This window comes from Aspergillus costaricaensis (assembly GCF_003184835.1).
Source record: "Aspergillus costaricaensis CBS 115574 unplaced genomic scaffold BO79scaffold_30, whole genome shotgun sequence".
NCBI lineage: Eukaryota > Fungi > Ascomycota > Eurotiomycetes > Eurotiales > Aspergillaceae > Aspergillus > Aspergillus costaricensis.
Window position 1 is genome coordinate 76227 of NW_020291830.1, and position 26981 is coordinate 103207.

At 49.8% G+C, this 26981-nt stretch overlaps 7 protein-coding genes across 7 annotated transcripts; 3 read left to right on the forward strand and 4 right to left on the reverse strand.

The window, feature by feature from the left end:
• Window positions 1–1076: 1076 nt before the first annotated feature.
• On the forward strand, window positions 1077–2016 carry BO79DRAFT_220524 (WW domain protein; the record flags this gene model as incomplete). Its single annotated transcript, XM_025683492.1, has 2 exons — window positions 1077–1797; window positions 1871–2016. The coding sequence occupies 2 exons, from the start codon at window positions 1077–1079 to the stop codon at window positions 2014–2016; spliced, it is 867 nt and encodes a 288-aa protein (XP_025536434.1).
• A 395-nt stretch (window positions 2017–2411) lies between these two features.
• On the reverse strand, window positions 2412–3519 carry BO79DRAFT_247381 (class I SAM-dependent methyltransferase; the record flags this gene model as incomplete). The annotated part of the gene is made up of 2 exons (XM_025685641.1): window positions 2557–3519; window positions 2412–2437 (listed from the first exon to the last, which is right to left on the reverse strand). The coding sequence occupies exons 1-2, from the start codon at window positions 3302–3304 to the stop codon at window positions 2412–2414; spliced, it is 774 nt and encodes a 257-aa protein (XP_025536435.1). The 5' UTR covers window positions 3305–3519.
• Window positions 3520–4521: 1002 nt separating this feature from the next.
• On the reverse strand, window positions 4522–5146 carry BO79DRAFT_210727 (uncharacterized protein). The gene has a single exon (XM_025682874.1). It carries the CDS (start codon window positions 4803–4805, stop codon window positions 4644–4646), a length of 162 nt encoding a protein of 53 aa, XP_025536436.1. The 5' UTR covers window positions 4806–5146; the 3' UTR covers window positions 4522–4643.
• Window positions 5147–6048: 902 nt separating this feature from the next.
• Window positions 6049–9014, forward strand: BO79DRAFT_200597 (anoctamin family protein). Its single transcript, XM_025681500.1, has 4 exons — window positions 6049–6471; window positions 6540–6693; window positions 6751–7045; window positions 7107–9014. Exons 1-4 carry the CDS (start codon window positions 6378–6380, stop codon window positions 8766–8768), a joined length of 2205 nt encoding a protein of 734 aa, XP_025536437.1. The 5' UTR covers window positions 6049–6377; the 3' UTR covers window positions 8769–9014.
• Window positions 9015–9499: 485 nt separating this feature from the next.
• On the reverse strand, window positions 9500–10948 carry BO79DRAFT_155521 (uncharacterized protein; the record flags this gene model as incomplete). Its single annotated transcript, XM_025678788.1, has 2 exons — window positions 9500–10854; window positions 10915–10948. 2 exons carry the CDS (start codon window positions 10946–10948, stop codon window positions 9500–9502), a joined length of 1389 nt encoding a protein of 462 aa, XP_025536438.1.
• An 890-nt stretch (window positions 10949–11838) lies between these two features.
• BO79DRAFT_272866 (zinc-binding alcohol dehydrogenase family protein) lies at window positions 11839–12992 on the reverse strand (the record flags this gene model as incomplete). Its single annotated transcript, XM_025687463.1, has 2 exons — window positions 11839–12791; window positions 12869–12992. The coding sequence occupies 2 exons, from the start codon at window positions 12990–12992 to the stop codon at window positions 11839–11841; spliced, it is 1077 nt and encodes a 358-aa protein (XP_025536439.1).
• Window positions 12993–15530: 2538 nt separating this feature from the next.
• BO79DRAFT_272872 (uncharacterized protein) lies at window positions 15531–26938 on the forward strand (the record flags this gene model as incomplete). Its single annotated transcript, XM_025687464.1, has 11 exons — window positions 15531–16164; window positions 16226–16867; window positions 16938–17585; window positions 17642–19014; window positions 19396–19754; window positions 19815–20014; window positions 20061–22266; window positions 22325–23019; window positions 23080–24238; window positions 24289–24980; window positions 25034–26938. The coding sequence occupies 11 exons, from the start codon at window positions 15531–15533 to the stop codon at window positions 26908–26910; spliced, it is 10485 nt and encodes a 3494-aa protein (XP_025536440.1). The 3' UTR covers window positions 26911–26938.
• Between the last annotated feature and the right edge of the window lie 43 nt (window positions 26939–26981).

The following is a 26981-nucleotide window of genomic DNA, read 5'->3' on the forward strand; positions in this document are numbered from 1 at the left end:
ATTTGCTTTTGCGCCGTTGCTGCATTTCGCTTAGGGAGGCTCGCTTGGAGGCAATATTCTCTTCTTTCGCACCATGCAGTTATCCAATGTAAATCTCACTTTTAAGGTGGCTATGCTCACCCGGTTGAACAGCCCGCCTTCTGGAACCCTACCCAACGGGGAAGACATAACCCGCCGGATGATGATCGATGATACGGGAATGATACGCAGTGGGGCTGAAGCTGTGGCTGAAGGGTCAGTATGTATTCCGATTGGCTGGGAAGACCAGTTCCACATCACCAGCCCTGTGTGGCGCCAAGAAACCGAAAAGGGGAGGGTCGGAGGAACAAGTCAGACGGAGAATTATTCTTAGCATTGATTCGATTTGGTTGGTTTCAATTTCATGAGTGACTGACTGCATTGCATGGCTAAGAGCGAACTATTAGCTAAGTCTGCTAGGCATCAACGCCCCTCCATCTGACGCATCTTGCTGCCTCTCTGCAGCTGGTTTACTGCCATTGTACAATCATCCATCATCATGCCTTCACCAGGGTACAACCCGTCCAGCCACTGTGTCCAGTCCATCTTTTGGTATTTGTGAATAGAAAATGCGTTTCAATCTAGACTCCCGGTTGATCCCGGGATCCACCACACCCTTCAGGGGCCATGATACCGTCCATTGTTTACGTCTCTGCCTAATCCCGTTGTGCATCTCCAGACTGCCAGATCTACAGCCTCCCAGTCACCACTCATCCACCCGACTATTGACGCTTCTCCATCCCAGCTAATAACCCAGTGGGGAGCCCTTCTCCTTACTCTTAGCGCCTGTCTGGGTCCCGCTGGGCTGAGTTCCAATCCCTGGGAGCCGTTAATCCCGGCCTAACTGTTACTTACGCGCCAGTGGCAGGGTGAAGTCGAAGAGGGGGCCCCTCCCAATGATGCATCCGTGTCCAAAGTCCAAACTTCCCCCCTCCACCTGACAGGGTCTCCAGAGCCGCTTTAAATATTTAAGGGTCTTTCATCCTTCCCTTATTCTCTTCTTCCCTCTCATCTTTCTTACTTCCCTCTCCTAACTTCCTAATCCTTCCACAACCACCATGTCTTACTACCCCCCACCACAAGAACCCTACTACGGCGGACGCCCTCCATACGAGCGTCCGCCATACGACCGTCCTCCCTACGAGGGTGGTCCTCCCCCGGAGCGGCCCCCTTATGACCGTCCTCGTTACGAGGGTTCTCCTTACGACCGCCCTTCCTATGAGCGCCCCCCTCCAGAGAGATACAACTCCGGTCCTCCCCCGCCGGAGCGCCCTCCCTACGACCGTCCCCCATACGGTGACCGGCCTCCCTACGAAGGCGGCGAGCGCGGATACGACTCCCCTGCTCCTCGTCCTCCCTACGAAGGTGGCGAGCGCGGCTTCGACTCTCCCGCTCCCCGTCCTCCCTACGCCAGCCCTCCTCCTTCCGCTCGTCCTCCTCCCGTCCCTCCCCCTCCTCTTCCCATGGAATGGGCCCAGGAGTGGGAGCCCAGCCTCCGCCGCGCCTACTACGTCCACATGCCTTCCGGCCGCACAGAATGGGAGCTCCCCGCTGACATGTCCCGCGACATGCCTCCCCCTGGTCCTCCCCCGGCCGGTGGTCCGGGCTACTACGCAAGCCCCCCTCCGCCGCAGGAGGGCGGGTACTACCCCGACCCCCAGGCCCAGCAGATCTCTGAGGAGGAGCAGAAGAAGAAGGACCGTAAGAACATGCTTATGGGTGGCGCAGCTGGTCTGGCTGTTGGTGCTCTCGGCGCTGCATTCATTTCCCACGAGATTCGTACGTCCCCTTTTCCCTCAACCTTGACCACATCCATGGTCAAGGTTTAACTGCATACTAACGAGAACAACAGACGAGCACGAGGAAGAAAAGGAAGAAGAGGAGCGTGAAGAACAGTCGTATGACTATGACCGGCCGCCTGTCGTCTACGAGCGCGAGACTACTATCATTGAGCGTGGAGAGGAGCCTGCATATGATTACGAGGAGGATGGATGGTAGATGCGGCATACCTGTTTCTGTTTGTTGATAAACAACTTCTATTCGCATAGCTTTCGGGATTGTTTAGCTGTATCTATTATGCATTTAACTCATACCTTGTTCAAGGAATAGATTTGACACAAAATTATTTCTGGCGCGTAGTTGTGTGTCTTGACATGACACTCAATCAACTTGTAGTTGAAGGTCTTTGTCGCCTTGGCGTTGAGGCACTCGCTCTACTGATAATTCACTATACTTTCTGCCGATATAATATCATCATAGTATGTCTGGTACTTATTAAAACGCATTAATGATAAAAGTACGCTCCACACAACGAACAACGAACTGTTTTAAGGGAATACTCGGATAGTATTATAGTAGCTACTATAAATAATATTGTTATTGTTCGACATATATTAACCCTCCAACTCCTCATCACATACTATATACACTGTACCAAAGTCCCCCACAAACAGCAATACAACAAAAACTACAATTGAATGTACCCCTACTTCCAAGCAACTATCTCCCCATGCAACAACCCAAACCAAGCCCTCTCACACTCGACAAACTCCTCCCACCCCCTCACAACCGCCTCCAACTGCTCCTTACTCGCATACCCCCCCTCCAGCGCCTGCGTCGCAAACCCCGAATTCGCCGCCCTCCCGGCCATCGAACCCCCCCAATACCTCCGTTCCTCCGGACTACTAAAGCACCACGACCCCGCCGTCTTCTTAATCCTCTCCTGCACAAACCCCGCCTCTTCCGCCCACACATGAATCCTCGACCCAGGGTGCGGATTCCCACCTCTCTCCCTCGCCATCTTCGTCGTAATATCCAACCACAGCTCAATCGCCTTATTCTCAGGATACCAAGTCATCGCACTGGATTCGCGGGCCGCGATAATCCCCCCGTTGGGTTTAGCCACGCGGCGCATTTCGCGCAGCGCGAGCACAGGGTCCGCGATGTGTTGGAGCACTTGATGCACGTGCACCAGGTCGAAGGTGTTGTCGGGGAACGGGAGGGCGTGGATGTCTGCTACTTGGAAGGTGATGTTTGTGATGCCTTGCGAGGAGGCGAGCGTGCGTGCTTGCTCCAGTGGGTCTGGGACGTATTCGACGCCGGTTACGTGGCCTGAGGGTACGTGTCGCGCGAAGTCAATTGTGATGCTCCCTGGGCCGCAGCCGATGTCGAGGATGGTCATGTTGGGTTTGAGGTAGGGGAGGATGTAGGGGACGGAGTTGCTGAGGGTGCGCCAGCCGTGGGTTTGGAGGACCGCGGGGGCGTGGTCGGTTGTGTAGGTTGTCATTGTTGGTTGGGTGTATGTATGTATGTGGTTACTGGTTTGAGGGTTAATGAAGATGAAATTGTTTCTTTATGTTCTTTGTGAGGTAATGTTGAATGGCAATTGCTGGTGCCCATGGGAATATTTATATGGATGAGTCCCCACCTATGCTGTCATCCCCGCTCCCGTGGTCGGAGTTCCGAAGTTGAACTCCGCGGTGGTGTATAGGCACATTGTCGGTGGGTGAGTTGGTTTGTTGAAGTCACGGTGGGGTTTTGAGTTGATGCAATCTTGGTAGTTCTTCTTGTTTGGAGGAAGCTGTTCCGCCTGTTTTGGGTTGCGAGGTCTGTATAGTTGGTGGGGAGTTGGGTGTTTGAGTGAGGGAGCGACGGAATTCCGAATGGTGGGGTGAACTTGAGATCCGAGGTGTAAACTGAGGTACACCGCCTTCACACGTCATGCTTTGATTTGAGGGTGAGCATGGGAATTGTGGGCTGATGTACTTATTCTACTTTTAAGATTTGCTGCACTTGATATGCTGCTCGTTTTAGGAACAATCGGTGTGGTCTACTCTCAGTGAGGTGTTGACCGGACTGTTGGTATATAGTTCGACTCACTCAAACTATTATATGTATATATAGTAAGGAGAAAGATCTCGGCGATGACAATTTACTTCGTTTTACAGTATTGTGCACATACTAACTTATTATTGAGTAGGGAGAGAAGAACAGGGAAGTAGTATAGGGGCAAGGGAGTTAGGTAGAGGGTGAGCTAGGCAGGCAAGTCCAGACCATGAAAGCTGGTATGCTAATAGTGATAAGGTTGACGCTAGTCTGGGTATAGAATGTTGGATAGGCTGATTGTTACTACTGGATTGCACCCCTGTCGGGATGAAATGACTAGTAGTTCTTGTGAGAAAGCCTTACAGATGTTACTATATTACAGTAACTAATCTTGCCACTGGTTTCGTTAGATTAGGCAGTTGTCAGGGGCTGACATATGCTTAATATATCTGATCCACATAGTCTTATACTGCCCCCGACTGTCAGTTCCGAAGCAATGAAGGCATCGCAGCTTAAACTGTTCATGGGTTTCATAGTAGTATTTATATACTATGACCAACTATTAAGAAAACGCTTTCTGTAGTTAAGAAAAATAGGATTAACGTAAGAAGGTAGAATCTCTCGTGGTGTATATCATGCCACATAATAATACATGATATATAAACAACGTTGTCAAACCCGGTGGTATCATGTCGTAAACTCCGTATTCCATATATTATATTGTACTAAAACATGATCAGCATCGACAATCTCATGACTATTGTAGTATACATACCAAGCGTCTGCTTCCAAAACAGATGCTAACGATCATGCGACGACGGCTTCTGAAGACGAGGATAGTAGAACAGGAAGAATACCACGACAGCTAGCAAGACCACGAGCGTCGGAAGGAACATAAACAGAAAGAGGAACAGACTCAGGCCCAAAGCGGCGCTATGTCCTGGGAAGAAACGACGAGCCATGAGATCAACAGTCGAAGCAAGCATCGATTCCATGGGATAGAAAAGGGTGATATTCCACGCTAGTGGTCGAAGATCCGTCTAGTAAGGACTAGTGGACAAAGAAACAGGACGATCAGGGTCTTTTGATGTGATATTTATATCGTAGGTTTAATGAAGTGGCAGATAGAGGCTGGATCCTTGGCCGGAGCTCACGGAATGATGAGTGATGCTGCAGTGAAGCTGGCTGGAGTGGAGCGCGCTGCGCAGTGGGCAGGCCGTTATCTCTGACTTTATTATTGCGGGGACCTAGCTAGATCACGCGAGTCGGTTTTGCGGCTGTAGTCTAGATGGGTTGACTCGTTACTGCCAGACAGAGACTGGGGCCTGGGAGGTTGACGGGGGAAATTCGAGCCATTTGAAGTTCTGCCAATAGCTCGGTGCCTGGTCCATGAGGTTGCTTTTGGCGTCTGGAAAAGGCAAACTTGAGGTACCAGCACGGTAAGTTACATGGTAAGCTGTTGGTTGGTAACCCGTTCATTACCAGCCAAAAATGGATGCCTGCAGGGATTTGCTTCATTATTGGGCGCAGTGGAGTACCATCATTGGCTGATGTCTTAGCGCCCCGCTAAGGGCCCACATCAACCATTCCGCTTTCAGCCGAGTCGCTGCTAAAATTGAACGGGCATTCGAAGACCAATCATTACCGGGTGACGCAAGAAGCAAGGATTGTCTGGGTCAGGCAGCAGTATTTCATGTACGGTGCGCAGGTTGCTTGAGATGCTTACAATAGCATGCTTATAATCTCTAACTAGAGGAAACTATCTAGATGAAATCAAGTAAGTAATATGCGAGGGAATGATCGCGCCTGTGACTGATTTTTAATATTTCAATAAGCATCGCAGTTTAATTAAAGCCCCTCGTTCTTCCCCTGTCTTGGACGCGGGGGATTTCGTCAGAAATCCAGCACCAAACCACGGATATAACTTCGGTATTACTGGTATCAGCTGTTGAAGATTTCAAAAAGAACAGACGGTGTAACAGCTGGATTGCTAATACGGCTAGAGCCACCGCAGCGAACCAATGGTCGTGTCGCCCTGTAGGGCTGAGGCGGACTTGGCACGGCCCTCGGGTAAATCAAAGGCAAGCTGGCCAGTCGAAGGGATGGGGCATCGTGAAATTCGTTGTATCATGAGTAGTACGCTGAACAACAGATATCATCCCGCCTGGATGGACACATAACTAATTAATATCCATTAATAATCAGAATGCCGCTGTGGAAAATCTCACGCTACGCCGTAAAAGAAAATAGTTCTTCCCATCGCAATCAATCAGGCGAGCGTCATCCGTTCTATCCCTTGCAATCCTTCTCTTTTCCTTCCCTTTTCTCTCCCCTTCTCTTCAGTTCCCCATCGGCTTTCCCCCTCCCTTCCCCATCCCACCGAGCTCGGATGCATCCGTGAGTCCCCGCGGAGATGAGGCTATCTCGTTCGTTATCAATCGCTCAAATCTGATCTGGTATTCTTTGCTTTTTCTTTCCCCCTTTCACCCCCTTCTGTGAATCTTCCTGTCCTTCCTTTCGTCAGTTGATCCAGGATGGGTCTCTTTGCTGGACACGGAGCCCTCGACCAGGCCGAACTGGATAATTTCGGCGTCGATTGGGTCATCCACTATTCGTTCGAGGATGTCGGTAAGCAATCATTCCTCCCAATTCCATCCGGCTGACGCCCGATCTCACACCGTCTTCTTCCCATCCAGAGCTCTCCCAGGCGATCCAGGAGTTTCGAACTTTAATCCACGACCTTCAAGAAGCGCATCTCCAGGTACAAGTCCGTCATGGCTACGGCGCCTCCCTACTCGTCTGCATTCGGGTTCCGCCCGATCTGTTGGGCAACCTGGTACACAAATCTCGGTACGGATGATCGGTAACAACAAATGGTGCATGGTCGGGAAAGCTAACGACATATAGTGTCAAGGACTGGCTTCATGGAATCATCCACGAATTTCCTGAGGGCGGAGACGAGGGCGAGACTGACGCCGACACTCCTGCGGAGGCCCTCAGATCTGTTTACCATGCGGTGACGTGGCAAAAGCATCTTGGAGGCGCTGGAATTACCCCCAAGGTGGGCCAATGGAAGAATATCACGGCGGCTATCCCTCTGCATGACCGCTCCGCCAACGCGGAGCTGCTCCGGAAATGGAGCCGGACTATTTTCTTGACGGCTGAGGATCTTGACGCTATTCGCGCGTTATTTGGCGAGAAGGTGAGCACCATTAGAAACTTAGTTGGGTCTCTTTGGCTCTGTAAATATACTAACATCTCAGGTTGCTTTCTACTTTGCCTTTATCCACTGCTATTCCTGTTTTCTAATTTTCCCGGCTGTCTGGGGCGTCTTCTCTTGGTTCTACCTGGGCCCCTATTCGATTACATGTGCGATAGTGACTTGCATCTGGGGCATCGTGTTCGTCGAGTACTGGAAAACCCGCGAGCTCGACCTGAGCTTGCGCTGGAACGTCAAGGACGTAGGATTCCTCAAAGTGAACCGACCAGAATGGGTTTGGGACAAAGAATTTCAAAATCCGCACACCGGCGAGACCATTCGCGTATTTTCGGCTCATCGGCAATTCGCTCGACAGCTCCTGATGATTCCCTTTGCGACCGTTGCAAGCTTGGCATTGGGTAGCTTGATCATCCTATCATTTGCTCTGGAAATCTTGGTGTCAGAAGTGTACAATGGCCCAATGAAGGCATACTTGGAGTTTCTGCCGACCGTTCTGTTTTCGCTCTCCTTGCCCTCCATAACCAATATTTTGACGGATTTCGCGAAGCGTTTGACCGACTACGAGAACTACCGCACGCAGGATCAATACGATCTTGCACAGACAGCCAAGACATTCGTGATGCACTTTATTACGGCCTTTTTGCCCACGCTACTGACCGCATTTGTATACGTCCCGTTTGGAAGCAAGATAGTGCCCTATCTTGACACTCTTCGCTCTTACGGTCTCCTTTCCGCCAACCTTGCCCGTGAAATTCACATCGACACCTCCCGACTGCAACAGGAAGTGATCTATCTCTCTGCGACCGCTCAGATCCTCAACTTCGGCGAGGAAATTGTGCTTCCCTATGTCAAGCAAACCCTGATGCACAAGTGGCGTGACTGGCGCGAAGGTCGGGACTCTTCGCGTCCTCGTGGCTACTCTCAGAGGACCGATCAACTCCTAGTCGATGCTCCGGAAGAAGCTGGTTTCCTCTCGCGTGTCCGTGACGAAATCGACGCGGATGAGTACGATGTTCATGAAGATATTCTGGAGATGTGCGTGCAGTTTGGCTCTCTTGCTCTCTTTGGAGTTGCATGGCCCTTGGTCTCCCTGGGTTTCCTCGCTAACAACTGGCTGGAACTGCGAGGCGATTTCTTTAAATTGAGCTTGGAGTGTCAAAGGCCTCCCCCCATCCGAGCTGACTCGATCGGACCATCTCTCATGGGTCTGGAAGTGCTCAGCTGGCTCGGTACCCTGTCCACCGCCGCCATCGTGTACCTTTACCGCGCTGGACTCCAGGAGGTTAACATGTCGTCCCTCCTTCTCACTCTCCTCCTTGCCGAATGGGCCTACGTAGGTGTTCGCTTCATCGTGAGAAGCGGACTTGAAAGAATTAGCTTCATCTCTCTCCGTCGCGAGGAATCGAAGCGCTACGCTATGCGCAAGCGCTTCTTGGAAGCCACGTCGGGCCGGGTATCGCCTCGGGCTAAACCGCGAGTCCGGTTCCAGGACCGGGTCAGCGTTTTCTCCTCGTCCACTGATGTCCCTGGTACTAAGGAAGACTTCCTGCACCCCGGACATCACCATGAAATGGGCCGCGGTGGTCGCTTCTGGTCATGGGCTCCCAATGAGACAGCGGACGCAGGCGTTCGGCTGATCAAGGCTCTGAACACTAACATGGACGGTTCGAAGACCGGGCCTGTTAAGGGCGCCAAGGGCGCCTGATCTGCTCAATACACCAGTCACTCATTATTATAGATTTGTCACTCATTAATTTGATGCTTTCTGATTCAGTAACCGTCGCAGGTAGACGGTTAGAATGAGCCTGCGGGACGGAAGAATGTGTTCTGTACGTGATGGATCACTTGCTGTCTTAGAACATTGTTTTCTTTTTTGTTATCTTTATGTGTTTGTTTCCTCGTTTCTTCACTTTTGATTCTGTATGTATACATTAGACTAGTAATAATTGACGATGATTCGAAAATTCTCTAGTGTATATTGAAGTATGCGCATATAGGTTTCTAGCAATTCTGGTTCATGTCAGACAGTAATCCCTAGACTGTAGTGGCATGATGGCAGAAATATATCAGGAAAACGTTATTTCTCCAAGGAAAGGTGGGTGGGTGTTTGGGGGTTTGGCTTTCGAGTCGTTCAAAGATCCTATTGGAGGTATCTTATTCTACCTGCAGGCACCCAATGGAGCAACGAAGTCTAGGAACTGATAATCTCTTGAGAGTCTATGTAATGAGTCAAATCAAGGTCTATCTATGGCCGTCAAGAAAGGGCAAGTTTATCTATACATATCTTCAAATACAATATCCTGAATGAGTCCTAGTAGCTGAGAGTCAGGCATTTAAGCGGCTGCATTAGGTTACTAGGTAGTGAATATACTTTCAGCTTCAGAGCTAAATCTAAGATACCCTCCACAGACTAGTCTTCATGAAGACATAACTTAATCAATTCGCAGCATTATGCAACTCCCTGCCAATCCCATCAACAACACGCTCGAACATCTCTGACTCTGCAAGGCCTTTCTGCCATATAATCCCTAGAACCAAACAGCCGTCTCCCCCAGTGATAGAAGACACGGCCAATGGTGCAGCCGGCCCATCAAACTGCTGGGTGAACATCATCCGTCTAATCTGCGGCCACGGCTCTCCTTCCTGGGCTGATTTCACAACCCCCAGATTCGATGTCTTGAAGCTTCCATCTCGGTCCTTACCTATCTTACTCTGTATATAGCTCCACATATCCGCATATTTTAGCAAGCCCACACTGGTATCTTTGCCTTCGCGACTGAGCACCTGTTTTATCGTTGCGCAGGATGCCCTCGCGACATCCCACGGAAAGCTGCCAGAAGAATACTGATTCATCTGCTTCCGAAAGAAACTTTCCCTGAAATCCATGACCCAGACACCCATGGATTGATCTGTGATCCCTGCTTCTTCTTTCAGCCACCGACGAGAAGACATGGCGCTGATTGCTTCTAGTCTTGTGTACTCCTCTGGTAGATGCGCAAGGAGACTGCGTGCAACCGCTGTATGTATAGCCGAGGTTATAGTAGTCTGGTTCTGACGACATCGGTTCCTTAGCGCTGTTGATACTGTTTCGGGGATAACAATCTGGCGGATCTCAATGTCGAATGGTTTAAATGACCTCGGACCTGTCCAAAGACCCGGATCGCGGTAGTTCCATATTTTGATCCGGAAAAGTTGCTTAAGGAAGAAAGTCCAGCTTATAGAGCACGGATGGGCTGCTTCCAGGTTTGGCAGCAGAGGGAGATTAGGTGATGAGATCACCTGTCTTGTAGCCTCTTCCGGGGCCATGGGAGTACTAGCCGCATCATGTAATGCCTCGAGGAATGTCTCATGGAAAGTCTTTCCTGATATGCCATCCGCAATTACATGGTGGAATATATAAATCGCTGTGAAGCGCTGCCCATTCGGCTCTGTCATGATGATCAATCTCCAGTATGGCAGCGGCGCTATAAACTCGGCCTTCTGATGGACCTGTAGTAGTTCGCACAGTTCAGTGTCTGGCTTCTCTTCAGCAGGATAGTCGCAGGTACGTTTTTGGATGGATACAGTCTGGCTGAGGTCGATTTCTGGGAGCCGGAAGAACCAGGTATCGTTGTCGTCTTCTACCGGGATCGCTGATAGGGCAGCATTTTTGCTGATCAATGTTTCAAGAGCTTTATATACATATTCTTGGATGGGCAGGGTGAAAGCTTTTGGGAGGATATATGTTGCTGATATTGCCACGTTGGTATGCTCAGTCAGAGCACGTGCGAGGAAGAAATTCTCCAAGGGCCCTGTTGGCTGTTCGTTAGATGATGTCCCTTTGCTATGGGATTTTATGTTGTTTCACTGACCGGCTCGTCGTAGTCTCTCGAGCTTGTCCATCATCGGAAAGCCATAGGGATGTTGTACAACCAGGATTTACGCGCGATAAAATGGGAGGAACATGACTTTTCTCTTTTGTTTTCTTCTTCGTGAGTTATCCTATATAATGCGAGTAGGCTTTTCAGACAAAAACAAGCCTTCTTTCTAGCGGAAGCTTGCTTATTGGAAACCTGTTTAGGGGGACTTTGAGGGTTCAATAAACCGCCAATCCTTGTTATTCTTCATTGGCAATGTGCTGTATCAGATTACCTCAGTTGCGACCGCAAATAACCCAGACAACATGGAACCGTACAAGATATCTTGTCGCAAAAGGGAAATTGAAAAATGGAACGATAATCAACAGAGACGGCATTAAAGCCACACCTTCCCTTAAGTTTGCTGCAGAGTACACTTTTTATGAGGCCATAAACGCAAAAATTGCCACGTTCCAAATGAAGGCTGCTGGTCCGCTCAGGACAAGGGTTGTCACTGGGTTTAAATTTTGCATAGGTATCTGATAATCCCTGCTGGGTCAGCATGATGTATCGAATTGGTGCTATATCTGAGAATTCGAATTTCTCTTGACCAATTTACTAACACATGAAGCTTCTACAATCGTAGTTGTGGTGGACGGCCAGCACCCGAAAGATAAAAACAAGCACTTCCGCGAATACTGTGACGTGGACCAAAACATTGGATGTGTCTGTTTTGTCATACGGATTCGGTTATGACAAGAGGATATCGGCTGCTGTGGAATATGACAGCTTAGGCGCAATTTAGAGTTTATCGTGTAAATCATTGCTTTAGGTATTGCATTCATCGGACTTGATCATGCAGTTGTAAATGGAAGTACTTTATTATTACACTTTCCACATCAAACCCTCACCATGTAGCTATGTAACCAGAATTGGAAACTAAAATTGATGCGGTGTTTCATCCACCCGGTAAACCAACTTCTGTCCTCGTACTTTGTTCTCGCGCAACATATCCAGTCCAGACAACACTCCTTTGAGCCCATATGGCTGCCTAGACACCGGATGGGTTTTAATTTTACCCTGGTCTAACAAGTCCTGAAACACTGACTGCCATACCAGGTGATGCTTCATATCAATCGGTTTGGCGGGCACCTTCTGGGGTCCCATCGTGTATGGCTCTCCCACGACGGTATACGCCATTGAGACAGTCGACCGGACATCTCGCCGAGGGCATCGCAGTTCCTGCAGTGTGTGATACCGGCCTCCAGCTTTACTGGTCAGAGCTTCTTCACAAAACTGAGCCGAGGTCGCCATTGCAACGGTGTCGAAGCACAGCTTCAAGTTATCCCTGGTATACCTCCGGATCTCGGCCGCGGCATTAGGCTTGCTATAGTCAAACACCGCATCCGCCCCGAGTTCCTTGACCATGTCAAAACTGCTGGCCGAGCACGTCGTGATCACTTCCATTCCAGATAGCTTAGCACACTGAATAGCCAAGGTACCTGTCGCGGTTGATCCTCCATAAATCAAGACAGTCTTCGGTGTAGTGGGGCCCCGTGGCTTCCCGGGCATTGGGAGCCCAAGATTCTGATATAGACTTTGGCCAACGGTCGTGTATCCGACTCCAACCGTGCACGCGTCCTCCCAACTCATCCATTCCGGAATCTTGAGCTGCCCATTTCCCTTGGCCATGACGTATTGGCTAAACGCGCCATCCTCAGGCTCGACGGCGTTGCATCCGTGTGTGAGACCCAGTATTCGATCTCCCTTCTTGAATCTCTCGGACACTTTGGGACCAACCTCCTCGACGATGCCGGCAAAGTCACAGCCCACGGTACACCCCTCACTAGGCACTAAGTCGATATGTTTCCAGTCCGTTGGATTGAGGGCCACTGCATCATGGTGTGAGAAGAAGGAGCAGATAACGAGAGTTACTGAACCAGTACAGCGAAGAGGTGGATATGTTTACCTGTTACAGTTCTGACAAGCATGTAATCATCACGCAGTCGAGGGATGGGTCGGTCGGTCACCAGACTGGCCTTTTTGGGGCCTTTCGTGACCACTGCTAGATGTGTGTTCAACTTTCCAACCATGGTACATGTAGGTAATAGAGATGCCCCGAGCTGAAGAATGCAGGTATGGGGAAGAATATGATTTCCAGGATACAACTTCCCTAATTTTATTTATATTAAACCTCTGTCAATAATTCTTAGTCTGCGAAGGTTCGGGAAAGAAGCGATGTTCATAAGAATGAGAAGCCAGCACCCCGTTCAGCCTATGTGACCGATTTCAGAACATTTAAAGGGGCCATTAAATGCCAAGATTGCGGTAGGGGCGATTGTTGAGTTTTGTTGAGTTTTGCGGTGTGCTTCGTTAAACATCTATCGAGACGTCTTCTTTCAGTCTTAATTACTTGTTCTTTTGGGTGCGGAATATTTGCTGCCGTTGCTTTGTACTGCTGCGACTATTGTAATACTCATCACTACAAGCGACGCATGAAGTGGACAACTGGCATCTGTAGATGACTTGCGCCGTAGCCAAGGAGTTTTGACTTAATGCTCTTTGTCCGTGGTCACAAACTGCATGCAGGCAGCCATTCTTGCACAGGCGCAATGCTATCACGGATGACATTATCGCTTTGGGGCTTTACAGGGTACTCAGCAGACCTGTGCTTACACTCCTCTAATCATGTTCCATATAGTAGAAGTCAATATACTCTACTATGCGGTGTAAAGAATTAAGGATTTGTAGTACTGAACGTAATAAATGCGTGAAGGGTGGGTCTAATTCACTCATTGCAAAGAGAAGATAGCGTGTCATATCACTTAATGTATACCTTATATTCTTGTACTGGGGTTTTCTTTTTTCTTTGTGCTTTTCTTTTCTTTTCTCGTCCCTTGCTTCTTCTTCTGCTTCTTCCTCTTCTTCTTCATTATCTCCTTTTTTTTTTTTTTTTTTTTTTTTTTTTTTTTTTTTTTTTTTTTTTTTTTTTTTTTTTTTTTTTTGGACTTACGTACATGTGTTGACAGCTCAGTTGACAAGCAAAGTATCGGGGCCCTCGTGGTTGTAAGCGGCACGGGAAATAGGATATATCAATTGATCGGTTCCCCACTGCATGTTACAACGTGAGATTTATCCATCGAACCTGTCATATTAGTGCCAAGTACCTCCATTGGGCTCGAGAATGGGTACTTGTAACAAGATCATCCAAATATGGATGGCCAGTCTTGATTAACCTGCGGTATGCTTCATGTGACTGGGGCTTCGACGGCCCCCCTCCTCTCATCTCTTCTCTCTTCCCCATTCTCACGGTCCAAGTGCGTTTGGTATCATTTTGCATGTCCCTTCATGTTTATATATGGCTCATTTGGCTAGCTTCAGACCTGTTGTCTGACCATTTATTGCTAACCGAACAGAGCTAAACAGAATAGCTTCAAAGCCGCCTTGACAGGCTTGACAGGAGGCGGTGACTAGCATTTGCACGGTGCGCTGATCCCCGAGAAGGGGTTACACACGAACATGCACATGCAGTCTTAATTCACTATTGATTCTTACCTGTCTTTATGGGGTTAATATGCGGGTACGGTCTCGCAGGTTGGTCCAGACCTCGTCGACGGGATCCAATACGTTGTTGAGTCCATCCGTCCGCATGGAGTATAAACTGAGTGACCGTAGTGCGTATCAGGGCCCTCTGCGGTATACGGTACGCCATCTACTCACCATCAATGACAATCTGCCGAGGATATAGCTTGATCAATTGGTGGTTCGACTGCTAGAACTGATAATGTAGAGTTCTATAGATCCACCATACTATTGAACCTAGTACAGCCAGAGCTTTCAGATTGCTTCACCCGAGACAAGACCTCCTATCTACTGGTATCTACGATGTGTCATTCACGACCACGAAGTTGCCAAGCATGACCCAGGCCAGCTTACAGTAGAGTTAGTTGCCTTTGAAAATAGTATTGTGGATGTTTGCAAGTATAGTAAGATCTACAGTTTATACTCTCCCACTCACAGCTGTCGAAGACTAAGGTGACTGATTGTGAGCTCGGAAACATATCCACTCGCATACCTGCGATATCTGTTATTATGCTTCTAAAAAAGTCAATCCCAAATTCCAGCGTACTTGCTCATAACCTTCTGAATAGGAACATATAGCAGCCATGTCGTTGCTGGAACACCGCCCCAAATGTACGGTGGAGGTACTGTGAGCTCAACAAAGTGAATGACAACCGAGATGTCATGTCAAGTCTTTGCTTTCCCTGCGCTGCATGGGAGATCCTTACTTCACTTGGAAAAAGTAGAGAAAGGAATAAAAATGCACACCCCACACACCCACAAGCATGCACACAAACCATGAAGAACAGGTTGAATGAGCTATAAGGAAGGGCTGCAGGCTAAGTTGCGTAACGCCGACCGACTGCGCATACCACTAGTTAATAATAGTCAGGGTTTGGGGTGTCAAGGGATCTGTGTATGACCCGGCCATCAAGCAAGCCTGAGGTCTCAAAAGGTGTCTGAACTTAAAACCACATGTAGGGTGTCAACATCCGCGAAACTGCTCTACAATCTCTATTCTCCATTGTCATTTGATCTCTAGGCAGCTGTCGACCACTTTGCAAGTCGCCATGAATTATACCACGGAGCCCATTGCCATTGTTGGTAGCGCCTGCCGGTTTCCTGGAGGCTGTGATACCCCATCCAAGCTCTGGGAGATGTTAAAGCAACAGCGTGATGTCCTGAAAAAGATCCCTAAAGAACGCTTTAACACTGACCTGTTCTATCATCCCGAGCCAACACACCATGGCACCTCTAATGCTCAATTTTCATACCTACTGGACCAAGACATCGGCGAGTTCGATGCAAACTTCTTCAATATCCTCCCAAAGGAAGCCGAATGTATTGATCCGCAACAGCGACTTCTCATGGAGACTGTCTACGATGGTATATCGGCTGCTGGTCTGCCCATGGAGAAGTTGCGCGGGTCAAACACGGCTGTGTACGTGGGTCAGATGTGCGATGACTGGTCTGGCATCTTTCAGAGTCAGCTCGACGAATCGCCCCCATACATCGCTACAGGCTCTTCGCGGAGTATTGTAGCTAACCGTATCTCATACTTTTTCGACTGGCATGGTCCATGCATGAACATTGACACGGCATGTTCGTCAAGTCTTGTGGCTATCCATGAGGCGGCTCAGACCCTACGAAATGGGCAGTCGACAGTCGCCGTGGCAGCAGGTGTTAATTTGTTGATTCATCCAAGTATGCTGGCCACTATTTTATCCTTCGGATTGAATGACCGCGTAATCTAATCGATATCTAGTGTGTTATATCTCGGAAAGCAACCTCCGCATGCTGTCTTCATCAGGACGATGTCGTATGTGGGATTCCTCTGGGGATGGATACGGCCGTGGGGAGGGAGTTGCATGTGTAGTGCTCAAGACCCTGAGCCAGGCCCAGCGAGACAACGATCATATTGAATGCATCATCCGCGAAACTGGCGTTAATCAGGATGGCCGAACATCCGGGATTACCATGCCGAGCAATATTGCCCAGACACAGCTTATTCGCGACACATACCGCCGCGCTGGGCTTGATGTACACAACCCCCTGGACCAGCCACAATTTTTCCATGCCCATGGCACGGGAACCAAGGCAGGCGACCCGCAAGAAGCAACGGCAATATATCAAGCCTTCTTCACCAAAGAGACGGAGCCCGAGCAGAAGCTGTTGGTGGGCTCGATCAAGACACACATTGGTCATACGGAAGGCACGGCGGGACTTGCCAGTGTCATCGGCACTTCACTAGCGTTACAGCATGGAGAAATCCCCCCAAATATGCATTTTGATGAGCTAAATCCTGATATATCACCATTTTACGGCGCCTTCGAAGTCCCAACCTCCGTGAAGGAATGGCCAGCCCTGAAACCTGGCCAGGTTCGCCGAGCGAGTGTCAATAGTTTTGGTAGGTAGCCGTGCTCTCCTAGACGGAAGGATCACGTATGTATTGCTCAAGAAAGCTAAAGGATGAATAGGATTCGGTGGTACCAATGCCCATGCAATAATGGAGTCTTACACTCCGCCCGAAGCAATTGAGCCCGAGTCGTCTCGATGTTCAACATTATACACACCCTTGCTCTTCTCCGCCAACTCTGTGACCGCTCTCAGAGAAATGATCTCCCGGCATCTTGAATACCTGGTTGACAGGCCCGAAATCAGCCTTCGTGATCTTGCATGGACGCTGCAGCATCATCGCTCAACCTTTGCTTATAGGATGGCCATAAGCGGGTCAGACTATGAGAACATCATAGCCCAGATGAATAGTGCCTTATCCACCGAATCTTCTGACTTTTCCAATCGGCTTAGTCAGTTTTCGGAGCCTCGAATTCTAGCGGTTTTCACTGGTCAAGGTGCCCAGTGGCCACGGATGGGTGCTCACCTGCTGGAGTCATCGAGCTTCGTACGCGATAAAATTGCCTTCTTAGATGAATGCCTGGCCACTCTCCCAGAGGACGATCGACCGGATTGGACGCTTCGTGATCAGATTTTGGCTGTAGGGAAATCATCAAGAGTGACAGAAGCGGCCATATCCCAGCCTCTGTGTACCGCTGTCCAGGTCGTTCTGGTCGATCTCCTTCAAGCAGCAGGTATCAAACTCCATGCAGTCGTCGGGCACTCTTCGGGTAAGTTTCTCATCTTCTACTCTGGGTACTATGGCGTATGCTAATTTCAACAAAAGGTGAGATTGGTGCAGCGTATGCAGCTGGTCTCCTGTCTACCTGCGATGCCATCCGAGTGGCATATCTCCGTGGTGCCTATGCTAAGCTTGCAGCTTCCCCCAGTGGCGCAAAGGGGGGTATGGCCGCTGTCGGTGCTTCGGCTGAAGAGGTGCAAGAAATATTTGATTCCGAGGAATTTAGGGAGGAAATAAAGGGCAAAATATCCATTGCGGCGCTGAACTCGGGATCTAGCACCACTCTTTCCGGAGATGAGGATGTTATCCAGGCAGTGGTAGACATCTTCTCCAACCAGGGTAAATTTGCTCGTCGCCTGCGGGTAGATACAGCCTATCATTCGGCCCATATGCTACCTTGTGCAGACCCATATCTCAAGGCTATGGAGCGCTGCGGTATTGCAGTGCAGAAGCCTTTGGCAGACCGACCAAAGTGGTTCTCCAGTGTCTATCATGATACTGCCATGAACGACAATAACTTGACCCCTGAGTATTGGGTTAACAACATGGTGCAGCCTGTTCTCTTTTCGCCGGCTATCATCACTGCTGCCAAGGAGGCACAATCATTCAACTTGGGCATTGAAGTAGGCCCTCACCCAGCTCTCAAAGGCCCCGCGTTAGATTCTTTAGGCCAGGTGGACATGCAGATTCCGTATACCGGACTTCTTGGTCGCGCAAAAAATGACATAGACGAGCTTTCTGCCGGCTTAGGATTTGTGTGGGTTCAGCTTGGCTCAGATGTGGTAAACTTTGACGGGCTAGAGCGCGCTTTGGCCAGCGACAAGAAATCTAGAACCCTTCTTTCGGACCTTCCTGGCTACGCATTTGATCACCAGAATCGTTATTGGTCTGAATCTCGCACATGGAGGGCTAGCAGGCTATCAGATTTGCGTCCCAATCCACTATTGGGATCGTGCCTGGCTACCACGAGGAGCACTGGCAACGCACAATGGAAAAATATCCTCAAGCCAACAACTATACCATGGCTACAAGGACATCGATTACAGAATCAATTGATTCTGCCCGCGACGGCGTACATCGTCATAGCTCTAGAAGCTATTTCAGCGGTGGCCGGGGATGCTGCCATAGCGCTGTTTCGTATGACTGATTTGGTGCTGAGACGGCCGATTGTATTCGATGATGAGAATTCCACTATGGAATGTATCTCCAGCCTACAAATTTCGGAGTCCAACGAGTCGCGCATCAAAGCCACTTTCACCGTCGAGTCCGCAAACCACGGAGATCTGTCCTTACAGGTCAATGTTGAAGGCTCCATTGAAGTAGAGCTAGGTACATCAGTTCCTGATAAGTTACCACTACTCGAGCATGACCAGTACTACAATTTGAATGAGCAAAGCCCAGAAAAGTTTTATTCTGAAGTGCGAAATATAGGCTATCAATACTCGCCACCTTTCCAGGGGATTACCAGCATCCACCGACGGTTGGACTTTGCTCGCGGCACTCTGATGGATCAGTCAGATGAGGCTTGGGAGGATCAGCTTATATTACATCCAGGGATGCTGGATAGTGCTATACAGACGGTCATTGTGGCATACTCGGCTCCGCAGGATGGGCGACTTTGGTCCCTTCATGTCCCTACCCGGATCGCCTCGGTCGAATTCAACCCCCATTTTGTCTTCAATCAAGCCCCGAAACAGAAACTTATCCCGTGGGAGAGTCAGGTTTCTGATCAAGTATCTAACGAAATAGAGGGGTCTTTTCACCTTCTCACGGAGGACCGGAGGCACAGCTTTCTCCAGGCCGAGGGCGTTACATTGTCACCATTTAGTCCCGCCCAAGCTCAGGATGATAATCATATGCTCAGCCATATAAAATGGCTGCCTGCTTTTCCAGATGGTGCGAAACTTGGGGTTTCCTGCGATTCCGTCGGTTTGAATCCATCAGTGACTGAAGATGTGGAGCGAATCTCTCTGTATCATCTACGTAAGTTATGCGAAACAAGTGTGGAAGAGCACCGAAGCAATGCGCTGCCACACCATCAGCAGCTTTTCAGGTGGGCAGACTCGGTTATCAGTCGAGTCTCCGCAGACAGGCATCCCTTTATTGCCAAAGAATGGCTCTCCGACTCAGAGCAGGTAATCCAGCAGTTGATCAGTCGGTAAGTACCCGTGTTTAGCACATTTTCACATAGGCATCTGCATGCTCATTACTATCACAGCCACCAAGACTCCCTGGAAGCGAAATTGGTAGCGGAAATTGGCCCGAGCCTTCCCAACATCATCCAAGAACAGGGCGATCTTGCAAACTATATCTCTTTAAACGAGGAAGCGCCCACGATAACACTGGCACATAAGCGTCTAGCCAAACTGGTCAAGCAGATCAACCACCGTTACGCGCGCATGCACATTCTCGAAATAGGTAAATCCCCTCTTATACTATTTAAGACACTACTAACAGAACACAGGGTCTGGAAGCGGTTCCATGGCTGAAATGATCGTTTCTTCGTTGGGAACTTCCTTTTCCTCATACACGTTTACCGATGTTTCTGATAACCTTTTCGATGAAGCCGAGTTTCGCTTTCATCGGTATACGGAACGCATGACCTTCAGAACTTTAGATATTCAACAAGACCCCATTGCTCAAGGTTTTGCTGCCGGCAAATATGACCTGGTTCTCGTGGGCAACAATCTTCAGATTGCCAAAGATCAGGAGCGGATTCTGTGTAATATTCGTCAGCTGTTGAAGCCAGGCGGATATCTTATCAGTGCCAATCCAATCACGGATGACTCCTTGCGCCTCGGTCTCATCATGAGCGACTGTCCAGGATGGTGGACCGCTGCTGACTCGGGCCGGCTGACATTGGACAGTTGGAATAGTCTCCTGTGCAAATGCCAGTTCTCTGGTATTGACACTTGCAGCCCAACCCACGACGTTCTCCATGACATACCAGTCTGGGCTGCCCAGGCGGAAGACGAACGCGTGCAGGTGCTGCGAAATCCTCTGGCTGCATCAGAAACGCTTCCGCCGAAAGAGATGCCGCCCGTGGTCATTATCGGAGGAAGATCTTTGGCTACCGTCCAATTAGTAGAAAAGATTGGTACTCTGCTGTCAACCAAGTTCCCGAATGTGACTCATCTTGGTTCTCTTGAGGCACTGAATACCACTTTCCTCCCACCCAAAGCTACCGTTCTTAGTCTTGCCGACCTTGACGGTCCAGTGATGAAGTCCTGGACTGCCAAAAAGTTAGAGGCCATGAAGTCCCTTTGGAACCAAGCAGCGAGGGTATTATGGGTTACCAAGGGGGCTCGATCCGATGAGCCATATTCTACCATGATCGCCGGTATCGCGCGAGTGATTAGGACGGAGAAGTTGGAAGTCAACGTGCAGTTGCTAGATGTGTCCTCTATTGATCCGAGCACTGCGAAGTCAGTATGCGAGACGCTATTGAGACACCACTGGCTTCTCACTTGGTCACCAGACAACTCGACTGAAAATCTTTTATGGAGTCATGAAAACGAAATGGCTCTGGATAGCGAGCATACGGTTATACCGCGCCTATACCCGAACGAACTGGAGAACCTGCGGTTGAACTCTACCCGCCGGTCCATTGTGCGGGAGGTCGACCCAGCAACGGCGGCTCTACGCCTGGCCAGCACAGAAATCTCGTATCAATTACAAGAGGTTTCTTCCCTGCGAGCGTCCCCACGATTGCCAACGATCCGCGTGGTCCAATCCTTGCTGCAGTTCCTCAAGCTCGGCACGCACGGGTCTTTCATGCTATGCATTGGGACAAGGCAGGATGACTCCCAAGCTACGGTTTTGGCGTTGACTCAGTCGTCTGAGACTTTGACCCCAGTGGAGCCCTTTTTGGCGATTGAGATGCCCTCACTTGCGGTTGCGCGCTTGGCCCTACTAACCATCGCCATTTACATTGTTACCCAGCAGATCTTGGCTATGGTTCCTAAAGATGGTACTCTGGTGGTTCATGAACCAGATTGCTTTCTCCATGCCGCTCTTTTGGATGCCGCTGAAAAGAGCCGAGTTGATATCTGGTTTACCACTTGCCAGCCGAACCGTGACGCCAACTGGACATACCTACACCCCGCGCTCCCCGCTCGCCTGGTCAAGGAGCATCTTCCCAGTGAGGTCACTGTATTCGTTGATTTGGAGCCTCCCGGAGGACCTAGTGCCCGCGTGGCAGATGCAATCAGAGATTGTGTTCCCCCGCATGGTGTGCAAGCCTCAAAAACTACATTTTTCACTAACCGGTTGTACACCCGCTCGGGGGCTAACCTGGCTGTCCTGGGCGAACTCCTGCGAGATGCGTGGGATTCTTCATCCTCATCTAGTTTGGCCCCTGAAGTGACTGAGTTCATTCCGCTAGGGGAGGTTTCATTCCATAACCCGATAGGAGAACCCATTCAGTTAGTTGACTGGAATGTTCCCTCGGTGCCGGTTCATCTAAAGCGAATTGACAATGAGCCGATTTTCCGCCGCGATCGGACCTATCTCATGATTGGCCTCGCTGGAGAGGTTGGACAGTCTCTTTGCCACTGGATGGCTCATAGGGGGGCTGGTTTTATTGTCCTAGCGAGTCGTAACCCCAAGATAGCTCCAGCTTTCCTTCGCAAAGCTGAAGATCTCGGTGCCACTGTTCGACCGCTATCATTGTAATTTCCCTTTCTACTCCATTGACATCTGTCATACTTACTTTTGGCTTTACACCAGGGATATTACCAGTCGAACGTCTCTTCAACGCTGCCTCCGGGATATTAAGCGCAGCATGCCCCCGATAGCTGGTGTGGCTAACGGTGCCATGATCATGGAAGACGTGCAGTTCGACCATGTTGAATTCGAGAGCATGGAACGGTCAATGAGACCGAAGGTCCTTGGAAGCAAACTCCTCGATGACGCTTTCTATGAAACTCCTCTAGATTTCTTCATCATGTTCTCCTCTATTTCGGGCGTCGTCGGTAACACGGGGCAAAGCACTTACGCCGCGGCCAATATGTACATGGCTGGCCTAGCGCTCAATAGGCGTAAGCGTGGTGTTGCTGGCTCCGTTATTGCCTACAGTGCCCTCATGGGTTTGGGGTACATTGATCGCTCCGATGAAACCATGGGCGACATGTTCCGGTCCATGGGTGTCTCCCTCATGTCAGAAATAGACTTTCGCTATGCCTTTGCCGAGGCCATCAAGGAGGGTCAGGCAAAGTGTCATGACCGCGCCGAACTGATTACCGGTTGTGTGCCAATGGTTTTGGCTGACGTGGTTCGCAACCGCTACAGGAGTGATATTCGTTTCAGCCACATTAACCTTGAGCGTGTGAACGGACGAGTGGGCGCCTCGGGATCTAAGTCATCTGTCAAAAGCCTGTTACAACAGGCTGGCTCTGTAGAGGAGGTTGAAGGAATCGTGCTTGGTAAGAATACTGCTACTTGGTTGTACTGGACGAGGAAAGTCCGACTGACGTTTTCCTTAGATGCGTTTACCACACGACTGAAAACTCTGCTCCGAATGTCCACTGAGCAGCCACTCGATGTCAACAGCAGTCTAGTTGGGCAAGGCATCGATTCCTTGGTTGCCATTGACATTCGCGAATGGTTTGATCGCGAACTGGAGATTGACATGCCGATCATTAAGATCCTTGGTGGATCTTCTATCGTCGCTTTGGTTAAGGGGTGCCTCCATGACATCTCCGAGACTATGATCAACCTCAACAGCCCGTCTGGAGAGGGTCAGTCAGGGCCTGGGAAGCCAAGAGCACTTGCAGCTCTCACCCCTGGTCCGGAGTCGAAGCCACCCGGTGCCGAGTCAGGCATCATTCGATCAGACCGCAAGAACTCCATATCTTCTAGTTCCGACAGTGATAGTGTGGGCACATCATCCCATTATGGAACCAGTGACACTGAGCCCGAAGAGGAAAGCACATGTGAACCTTTGATTGATATGGATCTGCGCCAGTCCACCATTCAGTCGGCTACTGAGAAAGTCATGCCAATGTCTTTCGACCAAGCCCGTTTCTGGTTTATGCAACATGCTCTTCAAGATCCTTCTGCTCTTAACATGGGCCATTGCTGGTACATTGAAGGTTCTCTAGACCTGCCCCGACTCAGAAAGGCGGTCACTACGGTTGCAGACCGTCATGAGGCAATGCGCACGCGATTTTTCTGGGGAGGAACAAACCATGACGTTCCCATGCAGGGAATCCTGTCGCGGTCCATCATCCAACTTGAGACCAAGCGGATTACCAACAAGGAGGAAGTTTACCGGGAGTTAGATGCCATGCGACACCATGCCTATGACCTAGGTGACTGGCAGCTTGTGAGAACTCGTCTTCTCACTTTGTCTAATAGAGAACACTATTTGATTATTGGCAACCATCCAATCACCTTCGATGGCAACAGTGCCTCGCTTTTGCTCGACGAGATGAATCAAGCCTATCTGGGGCAGAGTCTACCTGGACTTCCCAAAGAATCTCAATACTCTATCATGGCAGAAAAGCAGCTCCAGGACTACAACGAAGGACGTTTTCAGAAGCATATTAACTACTTCGAAACCATTATCAAAGGGAGCAACCCCCAACTTGATCTCTTTTCTTTCGCCAAAGTACCAGTCAGGCCAGTGCAGACTCAATACCGGTAAGTATCACTTGTGCAAAATATGGATATACATTGACACTAGAATTTAGCACTCATCGATCGGATATGCGTCTCTCGCCGAAGCAAGCTTCTTTGATTGAACAGGTCTCACAGGAGAGCCATTCAACTACATCTGACCTCTATACTGCAGTCTTGGGCGCGCTTCTGTTCCGCCTGTTACCTAACATCCAGAGGGTATTGATTGGCTTTGATGCGGACCGTAGCGACCTGGATCTAGGGAAACCCATGGGGTGCGCGCTGAATGCGTTGCCAGTCCCGCTAGACAGGCCAGGCATCCATACCAAACTTGGCCCATATCTTGAGACAGTGCGCGATGCAATAAGTGGCGTTCTAGAACATTCGGCCGTGCCACTTGATGTCCTGCTCAATGATCTCAAGTTGGACCGCTCGGCTAATGTCCCACCTGTGTTCCAGGTGATGATAAAGCATAGGGTTGAAAAGCACCAAGTTACATGGTGCAATGCTACCTGTAACCCCGAGAAAGTCTTGAACCCTGGCACCGGACTTGATCTTTACTTGGATATTACCGAAAGCCCTGAGGGTGAATCTGTGGTTGCATTGGAGGTGCAACAAGGACTATACAGCCAGGAGCATGCTGATCTTCTTGTTAGATGCTTTGTTAACCTAATAGACCAGCTCACTACAGACCCAGGAGTACCTTTAGCCGCTGCTGAGCTGTGGTCACCCGACGATATCTCGCTGTCACTGGAATTTGCTACAGGTATGCAAGCCCCTCTTCTCTGTCTCTTGATTGGGACTAACCATCTCCTACAGGACCTCTAGCACATATGCAATGGCCACAGACTGTTGTTCATAGGATTGACCAAATGATCCAGCAAAATGGGAACAGTCTTGCTGTCAAGGATGGCAGTGGCAAGAGCTTGACCTACAACGACATGGGCCGCCGCATTGACTCGATTATCGCGGCTTTGCGCCAGGCTGGAACTCCGAAGGGTTCTGTTATTGGTGTTATGCAGGAGCCCGGTGTTGACTCGGTTTGCTCAATGCTAGCTGTCTTCCGTGCTGGTGCGACCTACATGCCACTCGATGGTCGCGTCTCTATCGATCAGATAGAGGGTGTACTTCAAGTGGCTAAACCGTTGTTGTTACTTGTTGACCGCTCTACGCTCAGTACGGCCAAGTCCCTGGCTCTCGCCAGGCCTAGGGTGTTGGATATCTCTTCGGTGGCCACGCGTAAGCACATTCAGCGCACACCCAATCTGGCGGATGGCAACACGGCCGCGATCATCCTGTTCACGGGCAGCTCTACCTCTGAGGGCAAGGGAACGCTAATCAAGCATGCAAACATGATTCCCCAACTTGAAGCCTCTTCAATGCAGTATAACTTCTCTGATGAGAGACCGCTGATCGCCCTTCAGCACTCTGTCGATTCCATAGACCTGTCGCTCTCCCAAACTTTCGATGCCCTGTGCAACGGAGGAAGCTTGGTCATTCTGCCCGCAGATAAGCGGGGAGATGCCATGGAAATTGCTAAAACAATCCAGGAGGAGAATATTAGTTACACGCTGGCGACCCCATCAGAGTACCAGAGTTGGCTCAGTTTTGCGACTGAACAACTTCAGGAATGCCCCCACTGGACACTTGCTGCTATGGCAGGTGAAGCGATCCCTCGAAAGCTCTTGCAAGGTTTCCGTGCGCTAGACAGCCCATCCCTCCAGCTTCTCAACCTTTACCGTTCGGCTGGAACGTGTTTCGGTTCTACCTGGCAGGGTCTAATTGAGTATCACAAGTCAGACGTGGAGTTACCCCTCGCCTCAGGATATGCTTCACCCAACCAGGCGATCTACATCGTCGACGCCGAGCTGCGGCCTCTCCCGATTGGTATCCCAGGCGAGGTTCTCATCGGCGGTGCCGGTATTGCTGATAGCTATGGCAACATGGATACTGCAACAAAGGAGAGATTTATTGAGTCTCCCTTTTCTCACCTGAACAGCAACTTCACTGCAAACAATTGGACGACCGTTTATCGGACTGGAGATTGTGGCTACTTGCGGAAGGACGGTGCCCTTGTCCTGGTCGGCCGTTCGAATGGCGACACTCAGGTTAATGTTCGCGGCTTTCAGGCTGACTTAGAAGAGATCGGGAACGCTTTGATTGAGGCTTCTGGTGGGCTGTTGACCAATGCCGTGGTCACCTTGAGAGAACAGGATGGGGACCAATTCTTGGCTGCTCATGTTGTCTTTTCCAATCAGATACCACAGAACAACTCCCAGGAAATGCTGTTGGACAATCTCCTGAAGCGTCTACCTGTACCAGACTATATGGTCCCTTCGGCTATTGTAGTCTTGGAGGAACTACCATTGGATTCTCACTCCAAAGTGGACCGAACTGCCATCTGCCAGCTGCCTATTGATGAATCTAACGTGGTGACCCTGACTGGCCGAGAATTGACATCGATGGAGGCCAGTCTTGCCGAAATCTGGCAAGGGGTCCTTTCTGCCTCTGCCTCTCCGACCCTTACTCCCAGCTCTGACTTCTTTCACGTTGGGGGTACCTCTCTGCTAATTGTAATTTTGCAGCGGGCAATCAAGGAGCAATACAAGGTTGCACTGCCAGTAACCGAGCTGGTGGCTACCAAGAGACTCGCTGATATGGCCCGTTTGATCGAAGGGAAAGGAGTTTTTGCCTAGGCATCTTTGGTGGGGGTGTACATACTAGTGGATATATCTACCAAAGCTTGGAACGTAATTCTTTATGGCAG